Source organism: Rhododendron vialii, chromosome 11a (genome assembly GCF_030253575.1).
Source record: "Rhododendron vialii isolate Sample 1 chromosome 11a, ASM3025357v1".
NCBI classification, from domain to species: domain Eukaryota; kingdom Viridiplantae; phylum Streptophyta; class Magnoliopsida; order Ericales; family Ericaceae; genus Rhododendron; species Rhododendron vialii.
In genome coordinates, this window is record NC_080567.1 from 35,985,432 (window position 1) to 35,998,926 (window position 13,495).

Genomic DNA, 13,495 nt, shown 5'->3' on the forward strand with positions numbered 1-13,495 from the left:
TAAATTTTGAAGAGCGGTTTGGATTGCTGTATAGGAAAATTACAAAATGGATTTTCATAACTCCACTGAAAGTTCTGTGGTCGCGGTCGAACATGAATTTTTTCGGTTCTACATTTGTATAAAATATGGATTGCATTATGAATGAGGGCCAACCGATTTTCAAATTTGAACTTGTGTTTATTTCAAACTTGAACTTATGTTTATTTCGGCATCGTTCCGAATTTCTCTTTCATTTTCACATTCGTCTGTAATTTGTTCCAGACCAGACCACGGAACTCGGGCCCACGACCCAAGCTCCAGCCCTGGCCCGAGTCCAAGCGGCAACAACCCGCGCGTCCATGCAACACAACCCACTACTGTGGATCGAAACACTTTATTGATGGATTTTTCCAACCTTCGCATTTCTATTTTGGATGTATGGATTAATTTCTAAAAACTAGATACCGGCATACCATTGGACTAGTCAATGAGACATAAGGAAATAAAAAAACCCCAGAATTTGAGGTTAAATTCGGGTAACAGAAATTATCTACATGGAAAGACTATATTCACATGTTAACTTGCGCCGATCCGATTTGAATGTTCACAATAACATGTATCGGCTTCAGGTTTTTTTTTTTTTTTGAGGTAACCATTACAAACATATTGCAGCAGAATGTGGGTCAAATAATGAGCTTTCTTGGATAAGAACGGAGTAATTACCGATATTGAGAGTGAGCAACATTACTGCTGGGATTCTTAGTAGCCTGATTATCGGCTTCGTGGTTAAACCTTAATATAAACATATAAACCTATGTACACTTTCTAGACGACTATCATCTTCTTGTCCACCAAACAAAGAATTTGTTCCAATGACTTCTCTATCTGTACATCTGCAATGAAAGAAACAACCAAATCAGATCTGAATCAAATAAGACGAAACAGATATGGAAATCCTAAAATAAGCAGGTGACAAGAGACAATAGATAAGTTTCTGTAGTATTTTTTATCTTTCCCCAAAAGTGGAAAACAAGAAAAACTTGCCCAAAGGGTTGCTTAGACTGTAGCGCAGTTGGGATTAAACAACCAATTGATTATTTCTTCGCGAGGGATGTGCTTACCCCTAAAGAAAGAAGAATTTCGACGAGTCACGTTGAGCTTCTAAAATCTTTAAGAGATTCAGCTCACAATTACACAGCCTCCACAATAACGGAAGGTAGCTTCAAAATGACGTGATGAAAAGATCTACTTGTGCTTTTAACCCTCTGCAAAATGCAACATTATAAATCAAATGACAATATTTTAAATCGATAATGGCTAACTCCAACAATGGAAAAAATTATGTGCCAACTTTGAAGTGCAATTTTGCTTACTTTGCATTTACTGGACTTCTTCAAATATCTGCTAATATTTTTTAAAAAAAAAATTTCCAAGTCTTCTAGTCCCAATGAAGGGACTCGAGACAATTTTTTTACCCAGATCAGAAAAAGTTCACACAAAGAACAAAAAAGCAAAAGCCAAGCCGTAACTGATACCAGTTATACTCTCCCTTAGCTGAGCAGCACCAAGATACTTTTTAATTGACTCCTTCTTGTGCTCAGGATCAAGACTGAAAGTATGGTACCATAATCTAGGTTAGTTCACAAGACTCAGAAAATATGATTTGTGAACAAACACAAATACTCACAGGACCTAACCTGTTTCTGACACCAAGAAGAGCATAATGAAGGGCACATGCAGCAGCAGAAGCTGGAGCTATGGCGGCTGCTGGAGCTGCCTGAATGGCAGAAACAAATGCAGATCCTGCGCCATCACCACGCTGGTATCTTTTCAATGGAGTTCGAACTAAAGCAGAAGCACTTTTGCCGAGGCCATCACTGATACTCTCATAAGCCTGCGAAATTAAGAACATTCCAAATGAGGGTAAGCTGTATAAGTCGCTTCCCCACGAGGGAGGCGAGGCATGGAGTTTGAACAAACCGCAAAAGAAAAACCAAATTCGATAGAAGAAGAAGAAGAATAGAGGCCCTTCGTGTTCAAAATCCAACAAGGTTGTGGTAAGAGCAATTGCAGACATCATATTTTCTTTCCAACAGAGAAACAGGCAAAATATATGACATTGACCAGAACAAGCGACATTCGAAAACTGGCAATATTTGCAAAAACTCGCAAACAAAGAACAAGCAACATTCTAAAATGCCGTTTTCCAAGCTCAGTCGCATAAAGATAGGAAAGTCACCTGTCGAATTCCTTGTTTGGCATTTTTTGGCTGATTAGATCTCACGTTTGTTTTTGTCCTGCTTTGTAACGGTACAGATGGTGGAGTGCTTTTAAGAATGTATTCTGCTTGGAGCAGGATGTCATGGGCCCCTGCTGCCAAATGTACTCCCAGCCCAACAGCTTCAACTGAAATACTTCTAAGGAATGCAATTGTACCTGGAAAAAATAAAGCTGGTTCATTCAGTTCTTTACAAAAAAATAATAATAATACAGTAGGTTAGGAATCCGAACACCAGATGGGCTAGCCAGTGGTTGGGTTCTTACAACGCCCAGTTAATCAAAAGGGGTTCAATCCCTACCCCACCCTGTCTTCATAATTTGTTTCATGAACAATTGTATCCCTAAAGCTATGTCACGTCAACCCAGTTACGCGTGCAGGGGAAGTATTTGTGTGTTGGATTCACCTAATTCTCATGCTAGATACTTAAGTATATTTCTAGAGTGAAATGGTGTTTACATAGCACCGAGTACATATGCATAAAAGGCAGTCATAAATATTATTATGATTTCCACCCAACCTCATTGTTTCATCAACAAATAATTGTATGAGCGCTAATGGAAGTATGAGCATGTCGGAATAATTGACTTATACTCTAATAAACATATGTTGTTTTAAATTTCTCACAAAGAACGATTTTCGAAAGATAAGACTTTATCGTTTGGTAAAAGTATTCATATTTTGATCTTTAGGATGGTTATGAACATGTATACATAAATTGCTTGCATTACTTGTCTTGTTGTAAAGCATAAGTGATTTTCACTCAAGAGGCGTCCATACATGTGGCGTTATGCTTTAAGTGGTGATTTGAGCATGATTAGTAATATAGAGTTAGATGATCTTGCTAAGTTTAGTTTCAAGATTACAATGAATGATTTATGTTCACATTTGTGAAAAGTCCTACCGAGGAGTTTATCCATGAAAACATGACAGGGAAATCGAGAAAGGATAAACATGACACCTAGGGTGTGGTTAATGAAAGACGTATTTTGAAAAGGTAAAATGTTTGGAAACCGCAATGTGGCCGGACGTGGTAGCCTATTGTATGGTGTGTGTTTTGTGTGCCAATGGGAACCCGGTGCGGCGGAACCATTGTAAGGATATACTCGGGAGACCGGAACGGCGGAACCGAGGTTGGGTGTGTGGCTTGGTTATCCGCGGAGATGAGCCAATACAAAATGTGCCAATGGGAACCCGGTGCGGCGGAACCATTGTCAGAATACTCGGGAGACCGGAACAGCGGAACCGAGGTTGGGTGTGTAAAATGACGATTTTGAAAATGTCGATTGGTTAATGAAAGGTGAAACCAGTGACACGGTCTACGAATCATGCGTAGAAGATATGTTGTAGTCCAGCATGCCTACCCCAAGGCTATACAGGCATACTATTGGCTAAGATAGGTTACATTTAACTGAGTAGATAAACAACTGATCTTTCTATGTACTCCGCCAATTTAAATTAAGAGGGCTGCACATTCAGATAAGTTCAATTCCAATAGATAACTTAGAGGATTATTTATGTTCCTTTAATGCCTTGAATATCACGATTCTCACTAGCTTGACCATACATGTTTCCAAAGCAGTAATTTTGCACTGCGTACTTCCAACAATGCAATGTTGTGAAGGAATATTAATCCCTGAAGGGTTCAGAAAGTATTGGCTCGTACGCAAGGAACCTATTGTACTCCAAAGAGAATTAAATAAATTCCCCTGCCCAAACCAGTTACCTCTTTGCATTCCTTTCACTAATCTGTGATCCTTCTTGTAATTCTTCACAGGCAAGGAAACCAACTTTGCAGCGCCAGAACCAACAGCAACTAGTGATTTAATGGGAGGAAGGCCGCGCAATAGTTTATGAACCTACATTGTTGATATGGAAGATGTAAATATGAATACACGCTATTGCTTAAAAACCCAAAAGAAACATTCGCAAGATGTACTGAGTAAAATAAAACCTGATTTTGAGAAATATCTTCCAACCACTCCCCAATTATTGTTTCGCACACGCTGCCCCAGCCATAGACACCAACAGCATGCACATGCTTAAGTTGTAGTTCAACTCCCTGCATCAAAACTCAGACAAATAGCAGCCCAAATTATTCCATCGCCGCCCATTTGCATTTAAATGTGAGCTCCAAAAGCAGTGGGGAAGCACTTAGATATTTTCTACTTTGTCAAGGCCGACAAAAAGTTGTTGCATAATTCTCATCACAGACATGCATAGAATCTAATTTGAAAAGAGCACAAGTAAATGCATGTAAAGTAACGAAAAAGATAAATGTGCAGATAATAAAATCCTTGTGAAAATTGGGCACAAAACTCTGAAGAAAAGAAGACCATATGTTAAGGTAGAACACATAAGCAATGCTTTTTGCTTGATGAAAACCATAATTTCTGGAGTCGCATACTTTCTAAACTTCTAATAGTTACTTAGAAACCAAAAGACTGGAAATTTACCTTCCAAGGAACAAGGTTAACAAGTTCCACATACTTCCCACCCCTTAATGCAGCTAGATCAACACGGCACGGCATGTAGTCAACACGAACTAGCCCGGGCCATACATCAAACTTCTGGGGAAATAGCAAAAAGGTATTGATCTTTTTAGTAACCAGAATACAAGCTATGATAATGTAACTAATCAGTTGAACGGAGCCAAAGTGAAATGTAGACGGACCAAAAATCACTACAGATAATTTGTCATCATCACTCCTGAGAGAAATTATGGGAATATTTCTTCTCAAAAACTATTCAAAGAAAACACAGCACGTTCAGAGATTATAAACAAGATAATAAAATTGCATGCCTGAAAAAAAGGAAGCAGTGCCTCCTCGCTGATGGTATGGCCCCCAAGATTACTACTCTTCTCTGGAAACACTTCTGGTTCACTCAAATCCTGGTGAGCATTTGGAGACTGGTCAACTGAAGAGTTTTTTCCCCCAAAGAAGCTGATGAGAAAATCAAGTTGGCTCTGATGAAGATGCAAAAGCAAAGGAAGGAAAGCAACCCGTAACCTGAAGGAGAAAAGCATTCTATAAGTTCATTTACTTCATTGTTTTGTCCCTTGAAAAAATAACTAAGAATCATAAAACCTATTTCTGAAGACCGACAAATGAGAGAGAGAGAAAGGTGTGTGTGTGTGTGTGTGGGGGGGGGGGGGGGGGGGGGGGGGGATAAGCAGGACACTTACCGATACTCCTCAAGAGGGGTCAAAGGATCTGGTCTAACAGTTTCCAATTTCAGCTTCAATGCTTTTGAGGAAGATTTTCTAGGATGATCCTTTGATTGATAATATCCAACCACCTTCCGGACAAAGGAAACAAGTGTTCAGCTGTATTACAGACAAAAGTAAGACAAGAAAGGTACAAGTCATTTCACTTTGCAAAGTTTTACATTTACCAGTTTCCATGGTGCATCCTGGCTGTTATCACTGAGATGAAAATCTTGGACCGAGAGAGAAAGCCTGGATACAAATGTTACACCCTCGGGATAAACTTCATACTGAAACTCCATTCCAGACAATGCAAGCTCAAGACAAACAGTCCTATCCCTCCCACGGATAAGTGGGGAATTCTGGACATTTTTCTGAAAGTTGTGCCAATCAGATCCAGCATACATTCTCCAGAAGACATTGATCTTCTTAAAAAGAACACGGCCCCTCACTTTTCCATAATCACAAAATTTGTCGCGATTGCTGGTAGTAGCTTCCTCTACTACAAGTTGTTGATCACTTCGAATGCTGACATCTGATACGTGATCTTCCAGAATTTTTAACGGGGCATCACCATACCAACCAATGTTTACTCTGTCAACATCTCCTTTTCCATTATTCCTGGATTCGTATCTAGGAATCTCATTTGCTGATTTCTTCTCTTGAGATAGCTTAGACATAGAATGTGACTCAGTTAAGAAATAGCCTTCTATAAACTGAGGAGAGCTCTCTTGAAACAAAGAAGGGTGACTGCTTTCCAAAGAAATATTAAGTGGGATACTCTCAGGATTTCTGGCAATTAAGTTGAATGTCTCTTCAAGAAGCCGATCATCAACTGAGATACTAAGTTGTGATTCAAAAGAATCAGATAGGCCATCCCAACGTCCATCGCAATGAAATGCATCTTCACAAATCTCGTCCATCAAGTTGACAACACCGGACTGGCTCGTCATATCTAGACGTGAAGTATTCACTTGAGAAGTTGATGGTGCAGCATCACTAGTAAAGACCCTCATTCCATCACTCTCTTGTGCTTTCTGCACATTATTCCACCTAGTTTGCAAGTGAATGATCGATTCCTCCATATCAGGGGCAAAAATCTGTTGAAGTTGAGCAGCTAGATGAATCAGGCCAGAAGTGGTGTCATGGCAAGTATCCAGAAAAGCTTGAGATTCAGAACATTCCAATTCCCAATGAAGGCCATTCTCAAAATTCATTCTCAAATTTGCTTCAAAATGTGGGTCTTGAGCAACTTTAACATAGCCAACTTTGTGAAGATGTTCCACACTATATGTGCCAACAACATTCTCAGGCCCCGATACTAAACACAGAAGTAGCCCAAGATCTTGCACCGTAATTTTGTAACCACTGTTTATACAATCTGCTGCTTCGGTGTTAGAAAGCTTCAATGAAGAAGCTGCTAGGAGGCAAGCAACATAATTATCCCGAATTCCTCCTTTGAGATTCAATGAGCTGGACTCAGAATTCAACACTTCAGTATTGATCAAACCCTGTAAGTATGGCTCATAACTCAAACCAACATCCAACAAATTAAGAACAAAAGAAGATTCACAATGTACACTTTCCGCAGAATTCCCATTCTTCAAACTATTGTCAACTGCTTGTTCATTTTCAGGAGAGGGCAAACTAAAGAAGGAGACAATTGCAGCCAACCAATCCATGCGACCACCTACTGCAACAAGGGTGCTGCATCTGACCGTTGTGGACATATAACTGCAAGGAGTCTCTGGATCCCATAAGTGTATAATATCAGAACCTGAAAATTTAGAAGACAAAACATTGGAACCTTCACCATCACCACGTCCCATTGTAGAGTTGGTACATGATATCAGAAGAAACTCCTTGCCAGGAGCTCCAGTAATGGAGCCCAACAAACAGCCTTCACCGTGGGCAACCCAAATAAAATTGCTACCACAAATTCCACCGACGTTTGACATTGATAGGAACTGAAATTTCTCAATTTGTAGTTTGAAATGATGCCATGATCCAGGAAGTTCCCTCTGAATTGAGCCTTTGTCACTCTCTACCATTTCCAAACTAACAGAAATTTCAACTGAATCACATTCTACAAGGATTGATGTTTGAGTCACGGCAGAATCACTCTTAACACTAATTGGATCATGCACTGCACTCGAAAATTCTTCAGTTGTCTGTTGTAGAAGACAATGTAAGCCCCTATACTGAGAACTGCTTAGATTGATCTTAACAGGAGACAGATGAACATGCAGGAAAAACGCAGAGCTCAAAATCATATCTTTCCGTGCAAGATCACTCTGGTCTTCCATATCTTTGGCAGTAGTAACAGAGGCAAACTCGTAACCTTTTCCCACAAAGCTATTCCTTCCCCTAGAATCCTTTGAAGTAGCTAGAAGCTTTGCTCTCTTTGCTATCCAAGGACCAGTCAAAGAACCCTCATCCCAAAACATACTAATATGAGAAAGGCGACCTCTTCTATTTCTGGAACAAAGAATGTTCTCAGCTGAAAATATCTGTCTCTGCAAGCCATCACGGCTACTTCCAACATTACTACTCGAAGAAGCAGTGATTAAGTAGATGTCAATGTTGCCCATATTCAAATGGAGCGAACATGAGGTTGTTGAAGAATATTTCTTGTGAGAAGTTATATTTGGAATTGGAGGAGTGACTTGAACACTTTCTTCGCTCTCCTTCAAACGTGAGGTAAATTCAAGAGCAATAAACTGATCCCAGGAAGAGTAGCTTCTAAAAACTCCATTCTCAGAGGGGAAACACAATATTACCCTCGCTTCAGGAAGAAATATATTACCTCTCAACAGTTCTTCTGGGGACGATTTCATCAAATTACGGCAAGAACCCCTTTTCACTTCCCCAACAGATGAAGAGCAATTCCTACTGTTGAGGCCTTTGGATGCCGAACCATCTCTACCCACAGCAAAGGAACTTCCAATTTCTTTCAGAAGACCCAAAACTATCTCAATCAAATGGAAATTCACCCAGAGCACTAATCGTGGCAGATTTAATGAAAAAGAAGTTGGCCCGCTGAAATTACTATCAGAAGAACTATAATTTACCGTGAACTGGCAAAGGGTGCCGCCTAAAGTTCTGAACAAGGTAACCTTGACTACATCATCCCTATATATACCTTTACGGCCTGTTCTCCTAATGCATCTATCCACACTGGAGTTGTTGAATGGAAAATCTGCAGTGAATTCCTCTGAATCATCATCCATGGAAGAGCAAGAAAATGTAGGGAGAGCAACTTGAACTGCAGCTTGCATTTGTTGTATCATAAGCATCTGTCTTTCAACATCATTACAACCATGCAAACTTAACTCTCTGGCATCATCCGCATTAGTGAAGTGATCGTTAAGCTCAATATACTCCACTGTTCCTTTAAAATTCATTTCTTGAGGACATACCTGTTGACCTTAAAGAATTTTCGAAGTTAGCATCAAAGAACCGTGCGAAGCCAACAAATGGAGTGCAGAGATAGTAAAGTTCAGAACTGACAAGAAAAAACTTGAAAGTGTAACCAGTACCTGCAAGACAAGAACCATGTCTTCGAATTTTGCACCAAGATAATGAGCACGTGAACCAACATTTGTCCCAACGCTCTCTACATCACATGAATGCTCATGATCTCCGTCAAGGAGGGAAAAGAGAACAGAAATTCCAGCAAGAGTTGCCTTAAGATTGGTTTCAACAAGTTGTTGTTCTGTCCAAGTGGAACAAATGATATTGTCAACAGTCATACAGATGGAGAATCCAACAGAATCTATTAAGTTGATACAACAAGACTTCCAACATATCATATCAATAATGTGCCAGTACAGTTAATACTATTTGTTAATTGATACACGGAGTAACAACTTGTGCACCACTCTCAGTGCTCAAATTTTCTCCGCTCATAATTCACATTGTTTCATGTTTCATGTTTGGCAATCATAAATGCAAGAAATTTAAAAGCTAAGAAAGAAGATTCGTAGTTTAACATGTATTCGTATAAAACAGAGCAACATAAGAATTAAATGAAGCTGATATACAACAATAGAATGAGGTTAGATTTTCTGCATTAAATGATACAACCAAGATTAACGTGCATACCAGAGGGGACATGCAAAGATCCAGAGGCAAGGTTGGTTGCTGCAGTTATTGCACTGAAAACAGAACAAGTCCAGTTCCACATCCCACTGTTTCCTAATGCTGATTGGGAGTTTCTCATTCCATCAAAACATTCAAAAAACTGCTCTACACTGCAAATACATCCATGTCATGGAATATCATAGACACTAGTGTAAATTGAAAAATTGCTAGTTGAACTGCATGAAATATTGTATCACCAATATAATACAGACAAACAATTGAAAAATAATGCTTTCCGTTATCAGTCAAAACTAAAAGCCCATTAAAAACAATATTTGATATAATAACATACCAACTGGGAAGAGCTATTGCTCCTGATGAATTACTTCAAAAGTCAAAACTATATTTTGAAAAAAAAATAGAGTAGCATAGAAATACTTGATAAGGTATCTTCAGAATATTATCTGCATTTATTCATCATAAAGTTAAAACAAAATCATGAAGATATGTAGCATATGTGATACATTAAACTTACATCTGACTAAACCACCTATCATTTTAACACACAATGATGGGATCATTCACATTCACTTTTCTTAAGATTTACCAAACGATAGCACAAGAAAGGATACCAACCTGGCTCCAAAATCTGGTTCTTCTTCAGTCCAGTCTTTCGGGTTTTTACTAATAGAGCATGGCACCCAATCTGATATAAGTCGCGACTCTGGTAACAGAACATCTGCTACTGTTTGTTTGCCCATTGGAGAACAGAAATCTGAGGGAGAACTTTCTTTACAAGGCATGGCCTTATCATTTGAAGTTACAGAAGAGCTTAGATGAGAAGCAGCATTGAAATAAACAGATTCCTTAGTCGTGTAGATTGCATGCTCCCTGCTATTCTTACCTGAATCTTTAACAATTTCCCACAAATCCAAGAACCATTTGATGGAGCTAGGTTGAAATCTTAATTCCAGAGGATCAATATAAGCATCCGCATCCACTTTGTGGATATCCAATGAACCATTCTTCCAAGGGATACTCAATTTCAGGGTCCCAGAAAATCCACCTTTTCCCCCTGTCACAACTGGAGTCCTAGCATTAGATGCAGAAAACCATTCACCAAAAGTTGTTCCAGAAGCACATTGAAGGGGGGTTTGATTATCAACACCATCAATCTGAAGAAACTCTAGTACTGCACCTTGAAATTTTATGAAGTTTGTTAAACGATTCAACCCAAGAAAGTTATCAACTGTCATATCAGATTTTGAAGAGACCTCTTCGGAGATGCGTGCTCCACATTCTACATCGGTTATTCGAAGAACCAAGGTTCTGCAAAACTTCATATTTTTTTCATTTCCTACTAAAGAGGAATCAAATGCAACAATCAGTTTTTTCACTTTCAAATGAAAGCTAGTGAGCAACCATTTCACCATTTTAGCAACGGTTTTAACTCCTTCATGAACATCCACGGAAGCAGACATCGGAGAATTCTCCACCTTTTCATTATCAAGCTTTCCCAATTCATTGCTGAGACAGTTGTTATCATCTTGTCTAGCAATACTAGTCTGGGATCCATATTGGTATTTAAGGTCCTCACGAGGCCCAAGAACAAGCTCAAGCTCCTCCACCTCAATCTCACACCCCGTACCCTTCCAAGGCATTGTGACCAATAAAGACCCAATTGATCCTTCTTTCACTATGATTGATGATGCAGCACCGACCTGAAACCAAAGGTGTAAGTGGGAATTACAACTATTAGAAGACAAAGACGCACGGATAGAGGGAGGCAGAGTGTTCCTTTATTGTGGACCCTGCTATGTATTTTATCACAAAAACGCCAGTACTATCCCAAGCACAACAGGTAAATGGCATCTGATTGTTAGAAACTCTTAGGGTCTCCGAATCAACATACAGCAATCTGTCTACCGGGCATGACATAGTCCTAATATTATTGAAAACCGTTAAATGTTCTATTCAATTTCCAGGACTACATGCCAGAATTCATGATCAATCTAGCACAAAAGCCCTAAATAGACATTATGGAGGATCATTCTTGTACATTTAACATAAGCATATCAGTTTTTAGTGTTAGCCTCGCTGCCTTGGAGCAATATGTAACTAATAATTTGAGTTTGCTGAGCACAATCAGACAACAAGCATGACATCATTCTCGTACAAATGCAAATTACGTTGGAATGTCAAGCCTTTGAACAAGGTAACTTTAATGAACTGAAAAAAATCAAATCCCTTCACGGATCTCTTACCGTATTAATTTAACAAAAGTATCCTTTGCAACCTAGTTTCCCTTTTCTCTTGGTGAGCCCAATAAAACAGACTGGTCAATTCAAGGGCAAAGAACCAAAATAATCAACATCCAACTGCTGAACTTAGTTCCAATAACCCACCTTGGCAAAGCTATATTTGGGGACGGAAATTTTCCTTAAACAAGAAGAATTTGAGTGGCATCATACCATATGGAATCATTGCGTTTGTAATATGAGATAGCTTCAAAGAAATACTAGTGATAATAACCACAGCTCCACCAAGGCAAATCACTCACATGCATATGAAGCCCACCTTAAGCAACAGTGCAACACCATAAACTAGATTTGCCTTGGGTCCAACCCTCACTTAATTACAATTAACAATACTGAGTCACTGACTTTCACCGAGATTAAAAAAAAAAAAGAAAAGCTACACCATAAACTAAACAAAGTGATACTTATCTATAAATATATCAAAAGCATCTATTTATTCATCTCCCTAACCTGCTGGCCTGACAAGTGATAACCTCTTGCATTAGCTTTGTGCATGTGTCCTCTGCAACCTTACCGGTAAACCTTAAATCTCTCAAACAAGTGTCTAACACGCTATGGCACACGCATGGCATCTATGCCTACACATGACCTCATCAAATTCGAAATCTACGAAAGGGAAGCCAAGCAAATAAGTATTTATTCCACACAAATTTAGACTAATTTGAAGTTTGAAGCAAAATAAAAAATTCTACTCCTCTTCCTAGGCTGTCTTATACTTCCAACCTAAGTTGCATATAGGGAATGGCTTGCCCGAGCGAGAGCGTTAATGCTCATGATTGAGAGCTAGAGCAGAGGGTCCTACTCTAAGTCACATAATGCGCGTGCTCGTGCGTGAAAGCGTCTTTCAAAAATATTTTAAAGTACTAAAATTCACGAGAGCGTTGATTGAAAGCACGAGCAGAGCAAGTATTGCAAAGGGAGCGGAAGCGGAAGCTCCACTGAAGGATTATGTGACTAAGGTCCTACGGAACGATTAAGTGTCCACCACTAATTGAATTCTAGATCAACAGTAAACAAAAGGTGCCAAAAAGCAATGGAATTTCAGATTTCAACAACTCATAAAATCGAATTACTATCAAATAGCACAATCAGTGAACATAAATAAGCAGACCTTCTGGTTGAGATAGTCGACGTTGAGAGCGAGATCGGAGAGCTGTATAGTGCCGGCTCTGAGCTGGACATCGAGCTGGTTAATATCGATTTCGCCCAGGATGAATTGCCCTAATTTCTTCTTCAACAAGAACTTGCAAACCCTCTTTATGGCCCACCGGGAGAACATCGCCTCCGCCGATTTGGCGATGTTCCACGGAAACATCTTCGCCGTTTCCTTCCTCTCTTCAGTTCCCAGGCGTCTGAATTCTAGGGCTTTTCTGTTTCTGATATGGGAATTACGGTTCTCCGCACAGTAACTTCGACTTGCTCGTTATGGAAGCTCGAACTTCCATCCAAAAGGACAGGAGAGAGAGAAAGAGAGAGAGAGGGAATGATTATTGGATTCTTATGTAGCTGAATTTCGGGAGGGAGACGACTCGGAGTCTTGTTTGGATTGTGAAATTGCGATTGCGTGTTTGAGTTGGTTTGGGTTTCATATAGGTATTTATGGGTCGTTTAAAGGGGTAATTAAATCAC

At 39.5% G+C, this 13,495-nt stretch overlaps 1 protein-coding gene across 2 annotated transcripts; it reads right to left on the reverse strand.

The window, feature by feature from the left end:
* Positions 1 to 532: 532 nt before the first annotated feature.
* LOC131308669 (autophagy-related protein 2) lies at positions 533 to 13,495 on the reverse strand. 2 transcript variants are annotated; one of them, XM_058335639.1, is made up of 15 exons: positions 12,978 to 13,495; positions 10,185 to 11,269; positions 9,570 to 9,718; positions 9,005 to 9,180; positions 5,654 to 8,884; positions 5,445 to 5,557; positions 5,061 to 5,268; positions 4,714 to 4,827; positions 4,212 to 4,319; positions 3,984 to 4,116; positions 2,219 to 2,415; positions 1,677 to 1,873; positions 1,509 to 1,588; positions 1,101 to 1,244; positions 533 to 872 (listed from the first exon to the last, which is right to left on the reverse strand). In XM_058335639.1, exons 1-14 carry the CDS (start codon positions 13,179 to 13,181, stop codon positions 1,237 to 1,239), a joined length of 6,003 nt encoding a protein of 2,000 aa, XP_058191622.1. In that variant the 5' UTR covers positions 13,182 to 13,495; the 3' UTR covers positions 533 to 872; positions 1,101 to 1,236. The 2 variants fall into 2 exon arrangements, with proteins under 2 accessions (XP_058191622.1, XP_058191623.1); XM_058335640.1 differs by having other exon boundaries at positions 1,515 to 1,588; positions 12,978 to 13,493.

What these genes read in the sequence shown, in the direction of transcription:
- LOC131308669 (XM_058335639.1), bottom strand. Translation starts at nt 13,181, where the DNA reads ATGTTTCCGTGGAACATCGCCAAATCGGCGGAGGCGATGTTCTCCCGG. An exon ending in TTAACCTTGTTCCTTGGAAG is followed by an intron (nt 4,320 to 4,713) that starts GTAAATTTCCAG and finishes GTTTTGATGCAG; the next exon opens with GGAGTTGAACTACAACTTAA. An exon ending in AGTGAAAGGAATGCAAAGAG is followed by an intron (nt 2,416 to 3,983) that starts GTAACTGGTTTG and finishes TATTTTTTCCAG; the next exon opens with GTACAATTGCATTCCTTAGA.